Here is a 24,758-nt window from a genome sequence, read left to right as displayed (position 1 = left end):
CCATCTGAGAGAAAATAGAAACAAACGCAAGGGGAAAAAAAAAAACATTTCTTGCCTATAGAACCTGTCAACTACTATTTGTATCTCACCAGAAATAAAGAGGTCACAAGCTATGGGAGTCTATGGCAGACAATTGAACATCTTGAGGTTCTTAGCAGATTCAATAGACGCAAAACATTAGAGCATAATAACACATTTGAAAGCTAGAATGAAATATTAGATTTTCTGACATATTTATTCCAATAATGACCCCCCCAAGGATGTCAGTTTCTGACTGTGGTACCCCGAGTTCTCAAACACAAAGGGATGAATTGGCCACAAGCGAGGTTGGCTAATGAATGTAACCCTATGGCTGCATTTGCCGTTATTTTGGCACTAATGTGGTCTAGTAACAGATGCAACTGTAATTTGTGACTCATTTGCTACCCCATTACTGCTTAATGAAATCTAACATATCACATTAACAATACGGATAAACACTCATTCTTGATATGTGGCATTTGGCTGTTTTCATTACCACTGTAATTAACACTTGAAATATTATTTCAATAAATATTTAAAGTACTTTAAAAATGGTCAGGGTAATCATGACACAGACAGAAAACATAAAGCAAATGTGTGAATTTCAAACTCAGAGCATCCTGGTCCCCGTAGTGTTATCTACAGGGCGATACCTATGGGAAGGGGATCGGTTTCAGGCACAATTTCGACTTTACAGCATCAAACCTAAAGTCTTCCTGAATTAGTCTGTACTCGTTAAAATGTTAAAAAAAACAAATAAATTTACTTTTAATGCAGTGATTGGGAAATTAGGCACATACTATAACATAGTGCATTAACATTTACTTGGGCTTTATTTTTTGTTCAAGAAAAGATGTACAGTGAAATAATTATACAAGATTACTTCTTAAATTCTAACATGTCTTAAGTGAGGCAGTTAAAATTAAGGAGGTTGTCATTTTTATTTCTGTTAAGGCATAAAGAGAGATCTTACATATTATGTGTTCCTCCAGTATATTTTTTAAAAGACAAATTAATTCTGAGCTAGAATTTAATATATTACTATTTCATAACCTAATAAAATAATACCATAATATTACATTATATAACTAAGAAAATGCTAAAATTTTAAATGACTTTTAAAGAGGGGTAATCCATTAAATATAAAGTTAACATTCCTTAGAGAAAAGAGTCATCGCAACATTGGTTATCTGAGATAATAAAAATAACCAAGTATGGCAGCAACCAAAGAAAAAGACATTGACTTTTGCAACTAGGCCATATGACCAATATCAGATTAATCAGTTAGAGTTTATATGATTACTTTTTGCAGATATTGACTTTCCAGTGTTTACCTTGTACATGTTAAAGTAGTATGTACATGATTAAATACCATCTGTACCGAAATGTTCAAAACATTTGTTCCTTTTGATAAAAATGCAAATCTGGAGAACTGTTGTATCAACATATAACAGCCAATGTCTGACACGGTGAATTATCACAGCTGGAATTAAATTGTCTCTGAACAGCTGCTGGCAGTAGAGCTTTCATCAATGTTTGATTCAAATGGAGGGAAAAAAATCCTACAGAATGAAACATCATGTTGTCCTTACAGATGGAGTTTGTGCTCATTATCACAAACAACACAGCAGCCAGTGCCAAACAATATTCCCTTATCCAGGCAGCATCCTTGGTTAGAGAGATGATGGTCACTGCAAAAATGATTCATCTACGGATACCCTTAGTCCTCGATTCCCCAACTTTTTCTACTAATTTCTCCAAGTTAATTTCTTCCATACCACTTGCTTCCCTGTAACTGAGATCATTTACGAAGCCATTATGATTTTCATTCTCTGGGGTCAAGCTGGTCCAGTTTCCTATAGTTGAATGTATTTGGAAAATGAAGACTTTTTATTACAGGAATCACAAGAGGAAATGTTCCATTTGGACCAATTTCACTTCTGCTTGTGCTTGTTTTAAAATCTTAAATCTCACAGTCTACCATTTTTAAGAAACCATTTCTTTTTTTTAAAATTTGTATTGGAGTATAGCTGATTCACAATGTTGTGTTACTTTCTGCTACACAGCAAAGTGACGCAGTTATACATATACATATGTCCGCTCTTTCTTGATCTAATCAAGATGGAGGCTGTTCTGGAGGGCAGGCCAATGAGACCAAGACAGCAGCCTTAAGTCACTAAGTAGGGAAGGGCAGTGAAAACAGCAACAAAAATATGTTTGTTCCATGGGCACTGGTAAACTGCAGACAAACTCAGAGCCACCATGGTGTTGCATTTCAAATCCATCGACTGATTTTCCTAGCTATAGCCGAGTCTTGGAGCATGCCCATTCATTCATTCATTCATTCAATACATATTTATTGAGCAACTACTATGTGCCAGGCACTGTACTCGGGTGTGGGAATCTAACAAAAACACTCATTTTACACCACTCTCACTGAAGACCCCAGAAATTGTAATACTGTTCTGCCACACTGTTCCCAAACCATGTCAACTTAATGAAATTATCCCTAGAGCTGTGTGAAGTTTAAATATTTTCTATTAGGAGTCCCTTCCATCCTAGTTTCCAAATATAGTTTGGATAGATATTCTATCCTTTCTTATATACTTACTTTTGCTTGCATCTATACTCTTTTCATCAAGAGATGTGTATGTGAATTACTAACGTTCCTAACAGCCTATGGACGAGTGATAAAGACTTGTCAGGTTATTTTCTTTTCCAATAGGTTTTTCTCGTTTTTCCTCCAAAGTCGTTTCCTTGTGCCACGTAATAACAAGATAAATTCAATACTTGGCTTTTTCCTTCAAGCCTGTTAAATGATCTAAATAACACACAAAACATGAACAGATACATTAAGGCAGACACCTACCTCGCTGGCTGCAAAGAAAGCGTTGTTCGCTTCAGCCATATTCATGTAGTTATTGTTATTTCCAAACTGAAAGAAAACAGATCGTTTTATGTTAATATGCAGCATCATAAAGAATTCTGGGGGTTTACTTACTGCTTAGATGGGATTTGGAAAGAACGTTGGTGTTGTGAGATAAAAGGGTGGTTTCACTCGGACCCAATGTGAACTGTGACAGATTTCAGAGCACTATGCTATATGCTGTCGGCTGGTTCCCGCAGAAAATAAAGCACCGAGTTAAGCTAACGCGATAATTCTAGAAAATAGTGTTGTTTCTCAACGAGACTAATAGCAAAGGGAGACAATTGTAAACATTTGGCCAACTGGTCACTAGTGGGTGTTGTTTATCGAACTGGCACTTGTCAGAGGTTAGCAGGAAAAGAGTTTCCAAGAAAATCACCCTGACACATTTTTAAAGCATGTTGGGATTTCATAGCTTACTTTTCAAGAACAGATGTCACAAGTGTGGGTAGGTTAAAATGTGAATTAAAGTGAATAGAATTCAATTCCCAGGACTCAAATTCTATTTTCCCGTGAATGGGGTGTGGCCTGAATATAAATAAATAATAAGACTAAAGAGTATTTTTTAAATCTCCAGAGTTTAAAACGATATCTATATCCATCAGAGCTGTTGAAAACAGTGGTATTTAATCTCTCAATGTAACATTAAGTGCAAAGAGGTTTAACATATAAGCGGGATCCTATGAACACAGCAATTTTTATTTAATTCCCTAACACAATAGCCCATTCAGGCCATCACGAATAAGACTGTATCAGCATTTCAGACATAAGCTCTTTCCTTCTAGAGACCTGTTATCAAAATATAAAACTTGGATTTTGGCAGAAACGTATTTTCAGGTTCAGATGGTCTAAGTAGGAACGTTTTGTTGCTTTAAACATTCTCTTATCAGTCTTGCAATGTGGAAAGGCTCTGTGAGCATAATTATCCGGAGCTATATTATTTTCATGATTTTTAAATGGTAAAAGAATGCCCTTCTTTTTATAAAGTGTATTATTTCCTTCCTTTCATGCATCAAATAACACATAGGTTTGGTCTCCACAGGGTGAAATGTATATCCATTCTCTATTATAAATAGAGCTAGTAATTATTTAAAGTAAAAGGCACAATTTTCCCAAAGAGATAGGTACACAGATAGATACAAACACACAGATAAATACAGAGAATAAATATAGATACAGACACATAGATATGAAAGACCCACATAATCCTCCTCCCAATAAACCCACAAGCACTTATTTCTGGGAGGCTCTCATCCTCTGACTCTGAACCTGTAGGATTCGTCACAGAAGCGGGACTGACACGCTGCACTTTCTCATATCAGGGATCCAAGAACCAAGCAGGATTTATACGGAAGGCTCTAAGGGTTCCAGAACGCTGTTATGGTCTACAGAAGCCAAATCCCACCCTGCAAAATCCCACCTAAATACATCCTCACACGATGAGCCCTCAGATTCATTTGGATAAGTATCTTTATAAGGATTTATGAAAGATGTTTTTGTGGCGCTTAAGAAAGCCCTTTATCTAGTTTCTCTGAAGGCATGTGATATCAAAAACACATGGTGATGGCTTCACAAATGTATACTTATCTCCAAACTCATCAAGTTGTATACATGAAATATGTACAGTTTTTTTGTAGGTCCATGATACCTCAATAAAGTGTTTTAAAAATCATTTTAAAAGTAAAAAGAAACACGTGAGCAGGAGCATGAACACACACACAGAGTTTTCCCCCATTTTTTTTTTTTTTTTTTTTTTTTGCGGTACGCGGGCCTCTCACTGCTGTGGCCTCTTCCGTTGCAGAGCACAGGCTCCGGAAGCACAGGCTCAGCGGCCGTGGCTCATGGGCCCAGCCGCTCGGCGGCACGTGGGATCTTCCCGGACAGGGGCACGAACCCGTGTCCTCTGCATCGGCAGGCGGACTCTCAACCACTGCGCCACCAGGGAAGCCTGATCTTGGAATTTTTGATGAATGAATGAATTTAGAATTAAGATCTCAGGCCTCCATTTAGAATGTTCTTTTTGGAGATTTATGAGAACTTGGGCCACGATGTATATTCCGCATACCAATTCCTGACTCAAACCTCGGGAAAGCCTGTATCACAACTTTACTGTTATTTAAATGTAGGTTTTGTTGGGGAATTAGAAATCCATTTAAGGCAAACAGCTCATTATCAGCGAGCATTTTTTTAAAGATTAAACTCACTTATTATCTAATAGCACCTAAAACAACAAAGAAAAATAAAATGGCTATTTAAAGAAGGGCCTAAACAATTCAAAAAACAAATTAAGCTTAGAGTGAAATAAGAACTGGGTTAGAAATCCTCTTCTGAACAGTTAGTATGCGAATGTAATTACTGAAGAAACCACAGCTAATCAGCTGTGAATTGTATCCATTAATTAGTATTTGCCCTGGAGAAATGAGAAAAATCAGTAACAACGCTGGCACGGTGGCGCACTGATGAGCCACGAGACGGCTCCCACCGTGGTTCCTCAAGCAGGTGGCTCCAGTGGTCCACGTAATTTGAAAAGCTCTCACCTGAAGTACTGAGCTGGAATTACAAAGCACTCCTCGAATATCTTTTGTATCTATATAAGGCCTTAATTAATGGCTTTTAATTTGGAAACACTCGGCGATCAGGCGGGAACAGCTATAAATCATTTCAAATGGAAGCAAAAGTTCCTATTCTGTTTGGGGTAAAATATCTCCTCTGCACAGATGGATTCAAACGTTGACTTGTTGCAATCATCTTTCTTCTGTGCAGTGGGCTGGGCCCCTGGTTTAGAGAGGAAGGGTGGTCAGAAAAAAAAAAAATACAGGATGCCCAGTTAAATTTCATCTTTAAATATACCACTTTTTATTTTAGTATAAGTATGTCCCTTGCAGTATTTGGGATTTACTTATAGAAAAAAAATTATTCTTTATTTATGGGGGATTCAAATATAACTGCATGTTGTATGTTTTTATTTGCTAAATCTGGCCACCCGACTGCCATGGTGGACCTGATCGGGAAGAAAGGGATCCCACGTTTCCCTGGCTTTACCTTATCGAGTAATGCTAGCTTAATTTTATTTATTTTCTTTTAAAACATGACCTCTGAATCTTGTGTTGCTTGTTTCATGTAAGAACAGGTCCAATTCTGAGAGAAAAAGTGATCCTTTGGGGCAGATCTCTAATATAATGACCTCAGAACAGTTAACTTTAACTGAATTGTGTACAATTAAATTTATGTTCTAAGAGACCATGACATGACATCGGTAAACACATTATATTACAAAAACCCTAGGTCCACGAGGGAAGGGGCCTTAATTGCGTTCACTGCTGTCTCCCTCAGAACTAACAACAACGCCTGGCATGTGAGAAGCCCTCCATTATTTGTTGAAGGAAGGGAGAGAGGGAGAAAGGTCGATCGCATTTTAACTTCAATGTATCATAACCAACTAACTATCATAATCAACTAAATGGAGCAATTTTATCCCTTACTTTTTTTTTTTTTGGTACGTGGGCCTCTCACTGTAGTGGCCTCTCCCGTTGCGGAGCACAGGCTCTGGATGCGCAGGCCCAGCGGCCACGGCTCACAGGCCCAGCCACTCCGCGGCATGTGGGATTTTCCTGGACTGGGGCATGAACCCGTGTCCCCTGCATCGGCAGGCGGACTCTCAACCATTGCGCCACCAGGGAAGGCCTATCCCTTAGTTTTTTATGATGATAATGATAATAAGCGTTTACCCAGTGAAGTCCTCTACATAGTTTCATTTAACTTTCCAGAGTGGGACCAAATGTAATTTATTTTCCCAAGAACCAGTTAGAAAAATGTAATTACTATCCCTATTTTACAGATGAACACACTGAGGCTTTTCGGGGTCAGGCAACTTCCCCAAAATCACAGATACAAGCAATGAAGTCTGACATTCCTCCTGCTGCATAATCTGTATCATTTAGGTTCCAATCACAGCAAAAAACTTGAATATTTCACTCAGTGATCAATTTCAAAACTTTATTTTTAACGATCTTCCTCAAATCTTGAATTTCCCAGAGGGTATCTCATTTACTAAGTCTAGTAAAACGTTCCTCAAGAAAAGGGTTCCAAAGTCAATAAGTTTGGGAAAGGCTGCGGATCACCGCCCTCTCTTGGATGAGTCACAGTGCTCGCTGTAAAGTTAAAGGCTCTGAGAAGTCCTGCAGTTCACTCTTCAGCAAATATTTCTATGCCTACAACATGCAAGACACTGGAGACAAAATGACACAAAGGACAGCAACGTTCCTACTTGGACACACCTGACTCTTCTTTAAGTGGGAGACGGTAAACTTCCCTCCCAGGTTCGCTGTGGAGCGCTTCCTTTTCGTTTCCCCCACGACACCTTGTGGGAACACACTCTGGGAAACCTTGTTCCAAATCCTTTATTGACAGTACTTTCTTACTCTCCCTGGATCCTTCTTATAAAAGCTAATATCGTAATTTTGCACCATGGTAAAATTTACGCATTTTGCGAATCAACCAAATGCGAATTTCTACATTATGTGATTCTAAGTCACCTTAATTTGGCCTATTTCCAAACTTTTTCGATGGTAGCTCTCCACTGATGTTCCTTCCAGGATCCCATACCCAATGATATAAGGTTCTTCTACGCGATTCTAAGTCACCTTAATTTGGCCTATTTCCAAACTTTTTCGATGGTAACTCTCCACTGATGTTCCTTGCAGGATCCCCTACCCAATGATATAAGGTTCTTCTATGCGATTTCAAGAGTCAGAACAAAATATTTCAAATAAATTAAATGAAACTCAGGTGAAACAGAGAGTTAACCACTCTAAAGAGCATTTAAAAACATTATGAAAGAAATAGGCCAATTCCAAGAGTTTTAAAGATCTCATATATATTGGGAAATGGTCACTGTGAGGCAGGGGCATTTATGAGGTGCTCTGGTGATGATCGGTCCTTTCCAATTTGATAGGCTCTAATAGGTGTGATCCCCAAAGATACATTCCCAAAAGATATAATTATAAAGCAGTGCTAAAACAATTACTCTGCGTGTCGAACTTCTGTATCTTAATAATTTCACAAAAGAACATCTTCATTGTACTTGGAGGTAGGTTTGCTTTCACTGCTTGATGAGTAATTATAGCTTTGGCAAATACAATTTATGAAGTACATCAATTAAAAAGGAGCATTGCAGGATTAAAAAAAAATTATTAAAGACCATCGTGTTTGTGGCCTGACGAGCCATGTGAAATGCCAAAATAAATTAATGGAGATTGTTAAGTCTAGCTCGTCCAGCAAAAGGCTTGGAAGACAGTGAAACAGCAGACAATAACCCATCTGTAATCACAAGACGAAGACTTCAGCCTGATGAGTCCACACAACATCATTTTCACTGAAATTATTTTGACACCCATGTGAAGAATTGTATGGGCTTCTAAGAAAGCAGCATTAACTACAGGGTATCAAACAGCTAAACGGCACAAATTTAATCCTAAAAAAAAAAAAAAAAGATAATCCTTTGAATTCTCTTTTCTTTTTTCCCATTAGATTTGTTAGCAGACACCATCCAATTTGATGCCTCAGTAAGGACATCTGTCAAGTTGCTTACACGAATGAACTGTGCCATCATGGATCAAGTGTGCCAAGCATGGTCACATGATAGAGAAGGCTGCACTGCTAAGCTCACACACTCTCGAAGCCTCTGTTAACTGCCCCGCGGAAAAGAACTTACCGGACGTAATCAAGTTTTAACCATTTTCAGCAGTGGTAATCTGTTTCAAGATAGAAAGCCCAAAAGAGTGAACACAAGCCCAATATGGTGAATGATAATAATACTGATGATGATCACAGGTAAATGTGGAGGGCCATACCAGGAAACGGAGAATGACTCGGTCAATAAAGTCAGTCTGTACCAAAGGTTAGGGGGTCAACAGTAGGCTAGAAACAAAAAACTGCAAACAATGGACTACGAGGTATAATTAGCAGAAGAACAGACATACATATACACACATAATTCTGCTAATTATACAATTATATATTGAGAGAATTATGCACACATATATACAATTATACACACTTACATATATACATATGCACACATACGTTAACAGGTTCAAGTACAAAGCAAGATTTTTTTTTAAAGAAATCAACTTTCAAAAATATTATTTACCTTTGCATACACTAAAAACTCCTAGATAATTATCTCCCAAGCACCGGACTCATATATACAATTGCCCACAGCACTTCCCCTTGGTTGTCAATAGGCATCTCAATCATGTGAGCAAAACTGAATTCCTCATCCTCTCCCCCAACCACTCCACCCGCAGCCTCTCCTCATCTCCTTTGATGGGGAAGTGACTCAGTTCCGGTGATTCAGGCCAAAAATCATCCTTGAATCTAGTCTTTCTCTCTCCCTTCCCTCATCAAGTCATCAAAGGACTCTGTTGGCTCATCTTTCCAATTATAACCAAAGCTGACCGCTTGCCACCCCTCCGCAGGATTCAGGCAGGCCCCAGCCGTCCGTTCCCTCCTGCATCCCTGCTGCAGCCTCCTGGCAGGCCCCGCTGGCTCTGCCATGCTCCCACCGCAGTCTATTCTCAGCACAGAGCCAAAGAAATCCTTTGAAAATCCAAGGCAGATCACATCGCTCCTCTGCTCAAAACTCTGCAAGGGCTGCTCATTCACCCAAGGGAAGAAGCCCAAGTCTGTACAATGGCCCCATTTCTTCTCTGACCTTTGCCAGTGTTCTCCCCCCTTGATTATCCTACCCTAGCCCTGCCGGCCTCCTTGCTGTTGCTTCAAGACCCGGACACATTCCTGTCCCAGGGCCTTTGCACTGGCTGTTTCCTGTGCCTAGACTGTTGTCCTTCCAAGTGTCCCCATGGCTTGCTCACCTCCCTCCTTTTGAGTCTTTTCTCAAATGTCACCTTCTCTCTGACCACTGTATAAAATTTCTTTGCAGCCCTCCTCCACCTCTAGAACTCTACCCTTCTTTCCCTACTCGATTTTTTCCATAACACTTTTCAACATATTTCTTGTCTTTCTCCCCCACTAGATTGTAAACTTAATAAGAATGTGTTATCTGTTGTTTACACTGATGTCCCAGTGCCAAGAAGAGTGTTTGATAAATAGTAGGTGTTCAATAAGTCTCAATTGAATGAACAAACAGATGAATTAATTTCTAGATGTGAAATGACGGTATGCAGAATTGTCCTCCAAGCCAAGCAGGGCACAGAATAAGCACTTGAAATTCAGATAAAGAGGATAAACCAAGCATCTGTTACCATAGGTCCCTCCAAAAACCACGCTTATGGGGAAAAAGTGGTAATAGGAAGAATTATACATTCTAATAAAACGAATATTTGAAACACTAGAGATACTTAGCTTGAAAAAAATGCTTTATTCTAGCAAATGCACTTACCCTTTTCTAGAAAAGATAAAGAGGCCTTGGAGTGGTAAGGATGGATGCCTTCAGTGGCCAAAAACAAGCTGCAGTGAAAAAAGGGGCAAAAAGAAAAGAGAAAGCCAACAATCTAACATCACTGGGGCAAGAATTTGAGCATGAAATTTGTTAGTTGATTTTTTTCTCATTGAAAAAAATCCTGGTTTTTGAAATTTTTGTTTTGTAGTCTAGGTCAGAGTTTCTCAAAGTGTGGTGCTAGGGACCACGGAATAAGCAGACGCCTGGTAACGGTGCAGATGACCTGATCCCCACCGTGGATTTACTATATCAGAATCTCTAGGCAGCAGGAACTTAAAAATCTGTATTTTTTTTTTAACGGGCTTCTCAGGAACTCTAAAATACACTCATACTTGAAAACGATGAGCCTGATTAATTTTAGGCTAATGGGTAGAAATTTCTTTTTTAAAAAAACCTTTCCATATACTAGATGTTGATCTTCCCGAAATGCTGATATAGCACAGGCTGTAGTGTTTAGAGTAATAAAGGCTTCGTTCAATTATTTACAATCTCTTATTACCTTTCTTGCTTAGAGGAAAAAGTAATCACTTGTGAGGTGACCCCCCCCTCCCCTCCCCTCATGACCAGAAGGACTGAAACATCCTAACTTGGACCAAGTAGGAAATGCAAGTTCCACTGTTAGATTTTTCAACACGTTCTGTGGACCCACACAAGAAACAACAATGCCTAAACATATGGACTCTACCCAAACAGGGAGGCCTTTGGATTTTCATGATCTGGACACATTTGAGTCTGTGAATTGCATAGCCATCTGGACTAATTAGAAGTAGCAAGAAAAAAAAAAGAAAGAAAAAAAAGTCCCAACAACTTCTGAAACCCAACTGCACTTGTTTAATATCAGAAAAACAAATATAAGTAGGGGAGAGGGTATTAAGCTTCTCAAATCAAGTTTTCTTTTTAGCAAATATGGAGCAATCTTTGGGACTGGCCCAGCAACCGAGCATCACCAACGTTCAGAAAATAGGAAAAGGGCTGATTTTCCTTAAATACACACCAAAAGGGGCTGTGACCGTGCCTTTTGTGTAATTATAGTTTATCTCACTTCCTCCCAAAAGCCTTACCAACACTTCAGTGAGTATCTACTAGATGCTAACTAAAAGGATATGGTTGGGGCTAAAAATAGTTATCAACCGAAGGGCCAGGTCAGTGAGTGACACGGACAAATGGTCTGCAAGTTTAGGAGACGGAATCAAAAGGGAATGGCCTTTCCGAGGAACACGTCTTGAACCAAGGAAGAAGGCATTAGGAGGGGGTGTCCCAGGCAGAGAGGATGGGGTGAGCAAAGCTGCAGACCTCAGTGTGTACTGGCTTCTTTCCAGGAACAAACAGAGACCTATCTGGCTGCAGGGGAGGGGTAGGTATGGAGGGAAGGTGGGGTCAGCTGGGAGAGACGGTCTGCAGCCAGGCTCTGCAGGGCCCTGAAGGACAGTCTAAGTATGTTGAAATGCACTGAACAGGAAGGTCCAGGAAGGATTTTGTTGGAGGGAAGAGGTAGCGAGAGAGATGTAAAGCCCGCCCCTGAGCACATAGCTAGTGGGAGGTATGCAAGATTGGTATCAGGAAAGACGGAAGCTGGGAGACCAGTTAACACGGCAAGCCTGGCGCAGAGTTGCAGATGCCAAGACTGGGCAGAGGCAATAGAAGGAAGAATGAAATACAGACAGCACTTTGAGATCACGAGTCAGACTAACCGGCTTTGTGCTCCAATCCTGCCGAGCTAGTTATGGGATGGTAGGCAAGTTACCGAGCTCATCTTAAGGACAAGTTCAAGCCCCAGCTGGGCTACTTGCTAGCCATGTAATTGTGCACAAGCTAGTTAGCTTCTGTGGCCTTCAGTTTTTCCATCTCTACTGCTGGGATAAGAATACCATTTGCCTCATCCGGGGGGTTTTGAGAACTAAATGGCTTAAAGCACAAAAAGCCCCCTTTTCTATCTGTACTCATGGCTAAGGTGACATTTCAAAGAGTCTTGCAGAAACCAAAACAGACCAAGCATAGCTGTTTTACAAACTGCTGTGGCTTATATGACAGCACAGGAGGGTGTTACTACCTAAAGAACTCCAGTGGCTTCACAGTGATATTCAGAGTAAAATCCTTACTCCTCCTGTCCATGGGCTACAAGTTCCCACATGATCTGGCTGCTGGTTCCTTCTCCAAACTCCCGCCTAAGAGGGTCACTCTCGCCCGCTCAGCTCCAGGCGCTCTGCCCCAGCTGTTCCTCACTCCCTTCTCCAGGCCAGCGCCCTGCTGCCCTTCCTGCCTGGACTGCTCTCCCCTCTGTCATTAGTTTATGTAGGTTCCTGCTTAATGTCCCTCCCCAGGTCAGTTTAGCTACAATGGCACATACACCCCCAGCCTCGGTCTTTTGTCTATTCCCTTGCTTTATGTCCCTTCAAAGGACTTGTCACTGCCTGACTTCACCCCATTTGGTTGTCTGTCTCTCATCTTACTAGAACGGAGTCCGTGGTGACAAGGAATTCGTCTGGTTCCACATGGTTTCCTCTGGTCCCAGTGTAAGTATGGCTGCCCCCAGTAAGTATCAGTATTATCAGTGGAATGCATGAGTCAATGAATGAGCCAGAAAGATCCAAGTTCAAGTCCCAGCTTTACCACTTACATGCTGGGTATCATCAGGTATATTGCTTCATGTTACCTCTCTGAGCTTCTGCTTCCCCATTTTTTTTTTTTTTTTTTTTTTGCAGTACGCGGGCCTCTCACTGTTGTGGCCTCTTCCGTTGCGGAGCACAGGCTCCGGACGCGCAGGCTCAGCGGCCATGGCTCACGGGCCCAGCTGCTCCGCGGCATGTGGGATCTTCCCGGACCGGGGCACGAACCCGTGTCCCCTGCATCGGCAGGTGGACTCTCAACCACTGCGCCACCAGGGAAGCCCCGTTTCCTCATTTCTAAGGAGGAAAGGATAGAACTTTGTGGGACTGGGCTACGTAAGGAGAAGGAACGTAAGACAAAGCCCCCAGCAAAGGGTCTTATATGGAAGAGACACATGATTTAAAAAAAAAACACACAAAAGTTGAGAGTGAAGAGCCTAGAAAGGTAGGAATTTGGTAATGTGGGAAAAATAAATGGATCATTGAAACATTTTATGCAATATTTATTAAGCGCCTACAATATAAAAGACAGTAGATATTGGGTAAAAAATACGTGAATATGACTCAGTTTCTACCCAAGAAGAGCTTTAATGGAAAAGATAGGTAGGACGCCACATGACAGGTGCTGCACTAGAGATATAAGCAAAGCACTCCCGCCCTGGAAAGTCAGCAGAAGTTTTCAAATAAGAGGAGCCATTTAAATGGGGGTCTTGAAGGATGTGTAGGAACTTGCCTATGAGACAAGAGCATTCTGGTAGAGAAAACTACTTGTCATAAAGTTGGCCTGGCAGACAAAGAAACGGGGATGCATGCATTCTTGGCAGAGAGGACAGAGGGAGAGTAGATATGGGAACCAGTAAGTACAGACTGCTCTCTGGAGAGGTTTAGCTCAGACATGCTGTATGGATAAAAGGCAACTTGCAGATGTTTGCAAGTAGAGGAAAGACTGAAGACAGAGGAGAAGGAATATCAGCCGACAATACGCAGAAGAAAAGTTTCAGAGTGTAACTTGCAGAAGGTAAGAATAATGTTTTTTCTGTGTGTCTTCCATTGTATTTGACAAACTGTGGGCATCTTTTATATAATGATAGCAACTTGTAAATTAGACGTGCTTGGTCTGTTTTGGTTTCTTGAAAAGTACTGAAATGAGAGCTAAGAATAGCCATTAATCCGGAGAGAAAAAGTGGCTACTTTCTTTGATGTCACTGTAAGAACCAGAAAGATCCCTGCCCTGTCCCCAAAAGATCTGACATTCACATGCAAATTTCCGTTACCGGTAGTGCATCGGCTGGGTTTAGAAAGGGCGGTGTCTCGTAATAAATTCTAATATCCCTGGGAGGAAGAACAACTTAGTTCTCATCTGTCATAGGCACTTTAGTGTGGATTCGTTTATAATAAGTAGGTCCACTGATGCACACAGTAGGTATCATCTACAAGGATGCTCAGGAAACAACACCTTGGAATGCGGAGAAAAGGAAGGGAACCCTTCTGCACTGTTGATGGGAACGTAAGTTGGTGCAGCCACTATGGAAAACAGTATGGAGATTCCTCAAAAAATTAAAAATAGAACTACCATAAGATCCAGTAATTCCACTCCTGGATATTTATCTGAAGAAAACAAAAACACTAATTTGAAAAAATATATGCACCCTGATGTTCATTGCAGCATTATTCACAATAGCCAAGATATGGAAACAAGCTAAATGTCCATCGATAGGTGAATGGATAAAGAAGATGCGTATGTAGTAGTATACAACGGAATACTACTCAGCCATAAAAAAGAAAGAAATCTTGCCTTTTGCGACAACATGGGTGGACCTAGAGGGTATTGTGCTAAGTGTAGTAAGTCAAACAGGGAAAGACGAATACCATATGATTTCATTTATATGTGAATCTAAAAAACAAACAACAAAAAAGAACAAACATAACAAAACAGAAACAGACTCACAGATACAGAGAACAGAAGGCTGCTAGAGGGGAGGTGGTGGGGGGAGGATAGAAATAGGTTTCTGGGAGTAAAAGGTACAAACTTCCAGTTGCAAAACAAAGGAAATGAGTCACAGATACGAAATGTACAGTGTGGGGAATATAGTCAATAACTATGTAGCATCTTTGTATGGTGACATATCGTAGTGATCGTTTTGAAATGCATAGAAATGTCGAATCACTATGCTGTGTAACAGGAAATAACATAGTGCTGTAGGTCAATTATACTTCAAATACAAACAAATTCATGGAGAAAGAGATCAGATTTGTGGTTGCGGGGGCGGGGGGGAGGGGGAGAAGGAATTGAATAAAGGTGGTCAAAAGGTACGGAATTCCAGTATAAGATAAATAAGTACTAGGGATGTAGCATACAACATGATAATTAACACTGCTGCATGTTATATATGAAACTCATTAAGAGAATAAATCCTAAGAGTTCTCATGGCTTGGAAAAAATTTTTTTTCTATTTCTTTAATTTTGTATCTGAATGAGATGATGGATGTTCCCAAAACTTATTGTGGTAATCATTTCATAATGTAAGTCAAATCATTATACTGCACACCTTAAACTTATACCATGCTGTACGTCAATTATATCTCAATAAAACCAAAAGAAAAAAAAAGAAAACAACACCTTGGAAAAGCCTTCCTTGGCACCACCTTGCCCACCCCTGGCTGCACTGGATTCTCTTCTTCCAAGCTCTGAGGCAACCTGTACATCACTGTGCTAAAATGACCCATTTTCATATCTCCCTCGAGGGCAGGGGCTGTATGTGACCCACTGGCCATTGCAGCACCATGGCCTGGCCCACAGGAAATACTCAACTGATATGGCCTCAGTATCAACTCAGGGGTCCTTGCAACTGGCAGCTTCGGAGTGTAGCTAAGCCATTATATTTTTGGGCACATGACTCAGTCCACTTCAAATTCAGGTGAACAACTGTGAGGGTTTGTCAAAGCACTGCCAAGTCTTAAAACAAAATAGAAATGGAAAGTCATCTAAGATAAAATCTGAGTTATTTTCCTTGTACTGCCAGACTTTGTAGTTCACGCTGCAATCAAAAGACTAAGGACCTCAGAGACTTTCCACTGAAAGCAAACTTTCAGGTCTCTAATGACATGACATATTTATACTGAATACCTTCAATCAGTCTCCCGGGCCTTGCTTCTCACACAACCCTATGAAATTTCCAATGTAAAAACGGAACCACACATTAAGCAAAATGTTCCTCAGTATTTTTAAATGAAAACATTTCAACTAATTACAGCATTTCTCTAGTTCAGTAACCAAACTCTACCAACCAAAGGTAAAACAACGTGTTCTCTAATTTCAATCAATCCCTCTAATTATGAGTTAGTATGAATTCCGTCAAAACATCAATGATTTTCTACATTGTCTTCCACTCTTTGATCGCTAAAGTATAAAATTTAATGCTCCTAAACTGTGTCATATCATGTTTGGGCGCCTAAAACAAATACACTCATATAGAGATGCAGATAAAGCTATAGATATACAGATACAAATACACAGATATACGGGTCAGTGGTTCCCAACCAGCGGCAATTTTGCCCCCCAGGGGATATGTGATCCTGACTGGAGAGAGTTTTTATTGTCATGACCAAAGAGTGTTCTGGCATCTAGTGGGTAAAAGCCAGGGATGTTGCTAAACATCCTGCAATGCACTGAGCAGCTCCTGCATCAAAAAATTATCCCACCCAAAATGCTAATAGTGCCAAGACTGAGAAATCCTGATACAGATCAGTTCATACGTTAAGCGTAAACAAAAGCTATTTAAAGTATTTTAAAATACGTATTACAGGATTATTGCTTCTACACTCTCCAAACACAATCAGTGTTCTTTCTTCAAGTGGGCATTATGCTGATTTTGGATATATCTACTTATAAGATTATTGACTGCAATTAAGGATTATCTTAAATGTGTTTCAAATATGTATCAACTAGTTGGTTGTCAACTCTGAAGCTTTCCATTTATATAAATACTCAGTCGCGTGTTTCTTCCCTGTTTTGAATAAGTCAAGAAGTAGAAATAGTTTAAGACGTTATTCTAAGGCTAACATTTTAAAAAGAGCAATAAACCTCTAAATTCTTCCCGAAGAATGAGAAGTGACTTAATGTGTTTATCTTCCAGTCTCAGCCATATTTGTTACACCAAATACCGGAAGCCCGCTTAACTCAAAAATCATCAGTGATGAGAGTTGGCCACCACACATAATACATAATCATTTAAATCAAGCAGGATTACATATGATGTCTCTAAATGTCTATTAATTCACATCTATCATTTCCAAAAGCTTAAGAACAAGTCTCAGATACTTGATAAGAAATGATAAGAGTGTACGAGAACCCTGTTTCTGTTCTGGCTACGGAAGCATGTCAAGGCTAGTGCTTTACAGTGTAGGGTTGGGAGTTTTCGCTCACACTGCAAGAATATCTTGATTACATACATTTTTCTGTGATTTTATGATTGCGTGAATTCTGCAGGGACAACTTTTTACCAGATGGGCGATCGTATAGCTTTCATTAGTTCTCTGTATCTTACCAGTTATGTTTGCTTATTTATCTAAAACCTTTTACTAGGAAAGGGCTCACACGAGACTCTAAATCCCACTTCTGATAAGGTCTTGGGGCAGGAGGGAGGGAAATTACATTCCTCCCAAACAGCTATCCCGAAATCCGTAACTTAAGATTTTATACCTTATATTTATTTTTAAAGGAGGTTCCCCCCCCACTTCTAGGCCTATATTTCAATTCGTTTGAGTATGAGGCTAATGGATTTTTAAACATAATCATAAAATAAAATCCCTTCAAAGTAGGAACTGTTGGCTTTCATCTTGAAGACAAATAATGGAATTCAGTCAAGATGTCAGTGTTAATCTGGTGTATAGCTCAAACTTATTTTAGCATTTTACATAAAATAACCATGAATTTAAGTATCCCTAAATAAGGGAAGCATTTTATTCTTGGAATCCCAAAGAGTCGGTGTATACCAGTACATTCAAGATTACCTTAACATTTCTTTGCATGAATTTAAAAAGATGTGATTATACAGCAATTTATAAGCAGCTATTCTTAAATCATATATCAAATTTTACTCACTTCAGCAAAATCCAAATTCGATTCCAGAAGAGTGACTCAACTATATGAAGGCAAATTATATCAAGTTGTAAAGGCAAAAGTTACCCCAAGGGAGGTAAGACATGTAAAAATCTTAAAACAATCACAAAGGGCTATTAGCTAGGCTGCATGTTAAACTAAAAACAGTATGTGCATCCTATCTAAAAATGTACTCATTCTCCTGCTAGCCACAGTTAAAATGCAACCTATTAGGGGAGGAAATTTTTGCTCAGAAACTTCTTAAAAAAGACAAGCTAGGGGGCTTCCCTAGTGGCGCAGTGGTTGAGAGTCTGCCTGCCGATGCAGGGGACACGGGTTCGTGCCCCGGTCCGGGAAGATCCCACATGCCGCGGAGTGGCTAGGCCCGTGAGCCATGGCCGCTGAGCCTGCACGTCCGGAGCCTGTGCTCCACAATGGGAGAGGCCACAACGGGAGAGGCCACAACAGCGAGAGGCCCACGTACCGCAAAAAAAAAAAAAAAAAAAAAAGGTTAATATTGAAAATAAACCCTGTATAATAGGGCCCCTGGGATAAGGAACAGATTCCGTGAGGGATGTCCATCTGGCACTGGCCACGAGCTGTTCCCTTCACTGTGCTGTCTAAACACTCCATACCCAAAATAAGTGCTCACAGAAAGACCGTGCCCCCCAAAACTACACCTACCGCCCAAACTGTTTCACTTTCATCATGTTTTAATGACCTTCATCAGATTATAAAGAGGTGGAGCTGAATATCCTAATGCACAACTAGGGGGGAAAAGGTACATATAAAAGGGAAACTCTCAACATAAAAGATCATGCTTCTACATGGGAAAATAAACCCTCCAGAGATAACAGGAAACGTATTCTATTAAGTCAAAGTTCTTGACCCTTGCACTGACCAGAAAAGAAGGGCTGACAAAACACCAAGTGTTCATCTCATTCTGGCATTGAACAACTCTCAACTCCCTGCACGTGCCTTTCGAAAACAAGAGCTACAAGGAAACCCTCACCTGCTTTCTCTCCGCTGTTGGGCAAACGTTTTTAAAGTTGCTTCCCCTACTAGTCAGGGCACTTTTTAATACAAGGAAAGTAACTTTAACAAAGAGACAAGATTTAATTTCTAACGGCAGAACCTGAAGTGGATGCTGTAGATGGCCATCTGGAACTATATCAAGTGTTGATTTGGGACAGATATTAACCACGGAATGCTCACCCTGGTCTTGAGAAATCTGAATGATGGAAGGTCCAGATAACAACATGGAGTTTTACAAAGTAGCAGCTGTACTGAAGTAGAAAACATATCTTTGACAATAAGCACAACCTCACATATTTTAAATGGAGCCTAACAGTCATTAAACCTTACGAACTCCAACAGTTTATAACTCCATTAGCTAAACAAGGTCCTCCCAAGAATGATACTGCATCAAATATAAACATTCTAGAAAGGCTGTATGTCGTGGATTTTATTTTAAACAATTCTAAAGTGGTTTTAATGTCGTAGGATAATGGTCCTGGTTTAATAGAAAACCATGCTTCAAAACCATATACAGTGTGAAATAATTTTTTCTTTTTTTTGTGCTTTCTAAAGTTAGCACCTACTAGTTCTGTAATCAGAGAAACTATATATTTTCAATGGAACTGCTCCCAAGAAGGATTTCTTTAATCTCTATCAGCACAAAGCACATAATAAATAAAAATATTGAAAAACAGAAACAGCAATAATCAATTTTTACTGTTCATTCATTTACTCATTCTTGCAACAAATATATTCTGAGAACATCTATGTGCCAGGGAGTTTGCTTAAATACTGAGAATATGACATGAGCCAAAAATGATGGTTCCTGACTCTGTGGAACATATAGTCTGGAGAAGAGAGATAAGATAGCAATTAAATGATTACAGAAATATTTGGTGAGACTTCACCCGGGAAGTATGCCTTGAAGAAGGACAGAGGGTACAGAATGGATTACAATAGATGCTGGTAGACCAGAAGGAAGATATTGCAAAGGACGAGATGAGAGGTGATAGTAGCATTAACTAAGGTGGGAATGGTGGGGGTAGGGAAGTGAAGATGGGGAAAGTTGAGGAGTGGATGGAATCCAGGGATTTCCCCTGGACTCCATAATGAGTTGAGAGGGGTGAGGGAGAAGGGGCTGCTATCAAGGAAGATGGCTAGGTTTGGGGCTCGTGTAACTGGAGGGTGGCAGTGCCATTCATCCAAACAGAGGAAGCGGAACAGAATCAGACTTGGGGATGGGGGGTGGGCTGAATCATGGGTGCATTTTAAATGCGTTGAGATTGAGGGACCCAGAAACATCTGTAGTTTTATAATAGGCAAGAACAAGCGACTCCATATTAGATCTGTTCTACTGCCTGTGCTTAGTCACGCTGGCTCTGCACCTTTTGTAAAAAAAAAAAGTTGCCTACAGCCTGCAATATACAGGATAGCCTAGTCTCAGGGCTCTGACCTTTAAGAGTCCATTCATATAGAGATAAAAAGTTGCAGAACAGAGAATAGCATTTGGTCTGTTGGAGGTTTACAGGAACATGTGACCTGACCTGTATGGACAGCTACAAGAACAAAGGATTCCGAAACCAAGAAGTCTGCAACAACTAATCACACCTCTCCCTCACCTTGCCTTTAAAAGTGCTTTGCTGAAACCCTTAGAGGAGTGCAAGGTTTTTTGGGCACAAGCCACCTGTCTCCTTGCATGGCCCTGCAATAAACCTTTTCCTGCTCTAAACTCCGATGTTTAGGTATCTTTTGGCCTCACTGTGCATTGGGCACACGAACTTGTGTTTGGTCACAACTGGGATTGAGGGACCAAGAAACATCTGTAGTTTATGGGAAAGGTCTGGAATAGAGAGAATTTTTTGTGAGAATCTTTGTAAGACTCACAGGTGCAGATGTTCAGTGAAGCCATGAACATGAATGGCACTGGGAAGAGAAGAGGCCTAGAACAGAACCTTGAGCAACTCCAATATTTAAAGTCCAGGATGTTGACTCAGCAAAGGAGCCTGTGAAGGCATGGCGAGGGTTGTAGAAGTGCAGCCTAGAGAGAGTGGCGTTCCCAACGTCAAGAGAAACTACAGTAAGAAGAGAGGAATTGGCCCTGTTAAATACTGCGAAAACTTAATTTCAACGTCTGTTGGATTTAGTGACACCAAGACACTTTGCTGTTCACAAAAGGCACTTAGCAGAAAGATAAGGAAGGGGTAGTACCAGCTGCCCTCAAGGGGTTGTGAAGACAATATAGACACGCAGGCAATGACATGGAACCACGTCCAAAAGAAACTCTAATACTCAACTCCAGTTTTGGTGGGAGAAGAGAAAAGTGGAGAAGCAAGAGGGAAGGTTGTGGCTACAGAAGATTTTACTGATATAAAGAAAATATGATGAAACTTATTTAATGTTTTTTTTTTTTTTTTTTTTTTGCGGTATGCGGGCCTCTCACTGTTGTGGCCTCTCCCGCCGTGGAGCACAGGCTCCGGACGCACAGGCTCAGCGGCCATGGCTCACGGGCCCAGCCACTCCGCGGCATGTGGGATCCTCCCAGACCGGGGCACGAACCCGCGCCCCCCGCATCGGCAGGCGGACTCTCAACCACTGCGCCACCAGGGAAGCCCCTTATTTAATGTTTTAAATCAATGTTGTAATAAACAAATGAACAAATACGTAAATAAATGTGACGAATGCCTACCCTGCAATCTTGATTTATTATGGGAGAAAAAATAATAAGCATTATGCTCTTAGCATATAAATTATTCCTCAATAGATAAACAGAGTCCAAAAACATCTTTAAAGGAAAAACCCTTAGAACAAAGGGACAAAAAAGATTTTCTTATAATAAAGGAGAAGATGCATTTTCTGGGATTAGTGAAAAAGCCTTGTTTGCCAATGATCTGGAAGAGCTGTATGGCCCAGAAACTGTTGGTTTCGGGCCATGATAAGCACACGGCAGTGCCATGCCTTACCTCTCCACCTCACATCCCTCCCCACCGTAGCAGCTGAGTCATAGATGAAAGAAAAGGAAAAAGGAAGACATCCGCTTCATCACGAGTGGTGGCAAAAGGGAGAAAAATGAGCTTTCCCAATACCCTTTCACAGCTACGAAATGTCATATGTTAAAAGGTATTGTAGATTGATTTCACCGCAGTACTTAATTCTAAAATAGGGGTAGCTCAAAATTAAACATACATGTAATGGAGCAAGAAATACTTCCTCTCTCCAATTTTATTCACCCACACCCTTTAAAGATGAGGAATTATCCAGATGTGTTCAGAAGGAAAGGACAATCTAGAAGACACAGGGTTAAAAGGATTGCTTCTATCTCTAGGACAACAAGTTTGGAAGCCTGAAACTGCCACTGTCACATTATCTTCTCAATATTGTTTTAAAAACAAGAGAATCAGACTAGATTTTGTAGTTAAAGTTAAGGAATGAAATATTAACTGGAAATTGGAGGAAATTTCTAATAAATTTGAAACCGCTTCTCACAAAGCAATTTGGTTGTGATAAATGTGGATGTTGGGGCCCTTTACAACTCACAGTTTGTCTATGAAGCCATCAATATGAATTCTTACAAGTCTGTAATTTTTGGAATCAAAAACTTAGCGACTAATAGAGAAAAGTAAAATTTCCTCCAGATTCTGATATGTATAGCGAAATTCAGAAAGAATGCCATTTGCAGCAACATGGATGGACCTAGAGATGATCATATCAAGTGAAGTAAGTCAGACAGAGGAAGACAAATATTATAGGATATCACTATATGTGGAATCTAAAAAATAGTACAAATGAACTTATTTACGAAACAGAAACAACACCCTCACAGACATAGAAAACAAACTTATGGTCACCAAAGGGGAAGGAGTGGGGGAGGGATAAATTGGGAGTATAGGATTAACAGATGCACACTACCATATATAAAACAGATAAACGATAAGCGTTTACTATAAAGCACAGGGAACTATATTCACTATCTTGTAATAAACTATAATGGAAAAGAATCGAAAAAAATGTAGATATATACATGTATGTGTGTAACTGAATCACTTTGCTATACACCTGAAACTAACACTATACTCCAATAATTAAAAAGAAAAAGAATGAAATTCATCCACCTTGAATCTTCCGCCCTTCATCTGAGGTCCTGTGAGCTCTATTAAGCAAGCAAAAGATAAACTTCCAGGTCCCCGAACTTGAAAATGAGTAACTAACTGTACTTTCTCCATCTGTAGCCTCCTGGTATATATTTTCTTTCTTGAATACATCCCACTCTTTCCCAGCTTCAGGCCACCTCCTCCATCTGAAACGCTGCTTCTCTCCACCCCCATCCGAACATAACCCTGCCCCCAGCTAATGGCCTCCCGTTGAAATTCCATGCTTTCATCAAGATGCAGTGCAAACACCTCCTCTCCTGCAGGATTCTTCCCAGCTCAGGCTACCAGAGTTGCTGTCTCTTTCTTTGGAATCTTCAAAGCCCTTCCTTCCCATCTCTTTTATGATGCTCAGCATGTGCTGATAATGACGAATTCTTCCTATGCTTTATCCCACCACCCACATCTCCTACCACACTGGAAGGTCCTTAAGGGCAAGGACCATCTTGTCCCCTCTGACTCTTTTGCAAGACAAGCTACCTACAATGCGTTATCCATAGAAGAGACACAGTAAGTATTTGGATTTACTTTTTCACTCTGACATGAACTTTTTTTTTTTTTTAGTGGAAGAGAAAATATCAACTGAAGAGAAAGAAAACCAGGGTCACAAAAGTAAAGCATAACAAGGAAAAGGGATTCAAATCTTGACATATTACTTGGGTCCCAAGAAACAGACTCCCCCAAATGGTCTGCAGATCTACAAAGATTGACTCATTTATTCAACAAATGTGTACAGAGCCTTCATTACAGAATACACACACACAAAGGACTATGGAAACACGAGCACCAAAAATATGTATCTCCCAATAGGTATGATCTCTATATTATTAGGTTTCTGATCTCAGCAGAGCCCCTGCAAACACTCAGCAATCCCTTGTAACTGCTGATCCATTTCCCAGAGCATTTCTGCTGAACCTCTCCCCTCCCCTCCAGCTCTCAGCCAGTCCTCACCTACTCCTCCACTAGAGAACTTTGTCCCTTACCAAAGAAAGCAGAGGTCCTCAACTGAATTCTTCAACTGTCTACGCCAAACCAGCACCTCAAATCATCCTTTTCCTTCCTTTGCCAAGGAGAACGTGTTCTTCTGCGTCTACTCTACGTCCCATTCCCATCTAGACTGACTCTATCAATTTACCTCTCGTTTGATTCTTAACTTTTCCCACTTCACTGCTTCCTCCCTAGACTTATAAAAATATTCAAATCCTTGGGGGGAAGGGGAACCAAAGACCACTGAGACCACTGAGCCCCTCTCAAATTAATCTCCTCGCCTCCCCGCCATCCCCACCAACCCAGATTCCACCTCCACACTTTGATCTTTCATTCACTCCTAAGGCTTCAATCTGTCTTCTTTTATTTAATGAACTGCTGTTGTTGAGTCTACTACCATGGACTCCTGGCCACTTCCCTGTAGTATCTCTGTCTCAAATAATCACTTTCCCTCCTCTGACACTTTCAACCATTCCCTTTAGGAAAGAGTATT

The 24,758-nt window shown here is 40.4% G+C and overlaps 1 protein-coding gene across 2 annotated transcripts in view; it reads right to left on the bottom strand.

The window, feature by feature from the left end:
* The window catches only part of TOX3 (TOX high mobility group box family member 3), a gene marked incomplete at both ends in the record, with an annotated part of 105,862 nt that overhangs the window by 28,029 nt on the left and 53,075 nt on the right, over positions 1-24,758 (bottom strand). For both annotated transcript variants that reach the window (XM_082862402.1, XM_082862401.1), the window contains one exon: positions 2,891-2,956. In XM_082862402.1, coding sequence (XP_082718528.1) covers positions 2,891-2,956 — 66 coding nt within the window. The remainder of the gene's footprint in view (positions 1-2,890; positions 2,957-24,758) is intronic.

Source organism: Leucopleurus acutus, assembly GCF_964270905.1.
Source record: "Leucopleurus acutus genome assembly, chromosome: 20".
NCBI lineage: Eukaryota > Metazoa > Chordata > Mammalia > Artiodactyla > Delphinidae > Leucopleurus > Leucopleurus acutus.
Note: the sequence above shows the minus strand (reverse complement) of the source record. Positions and strands in the feature narration are given on the sequence as shown.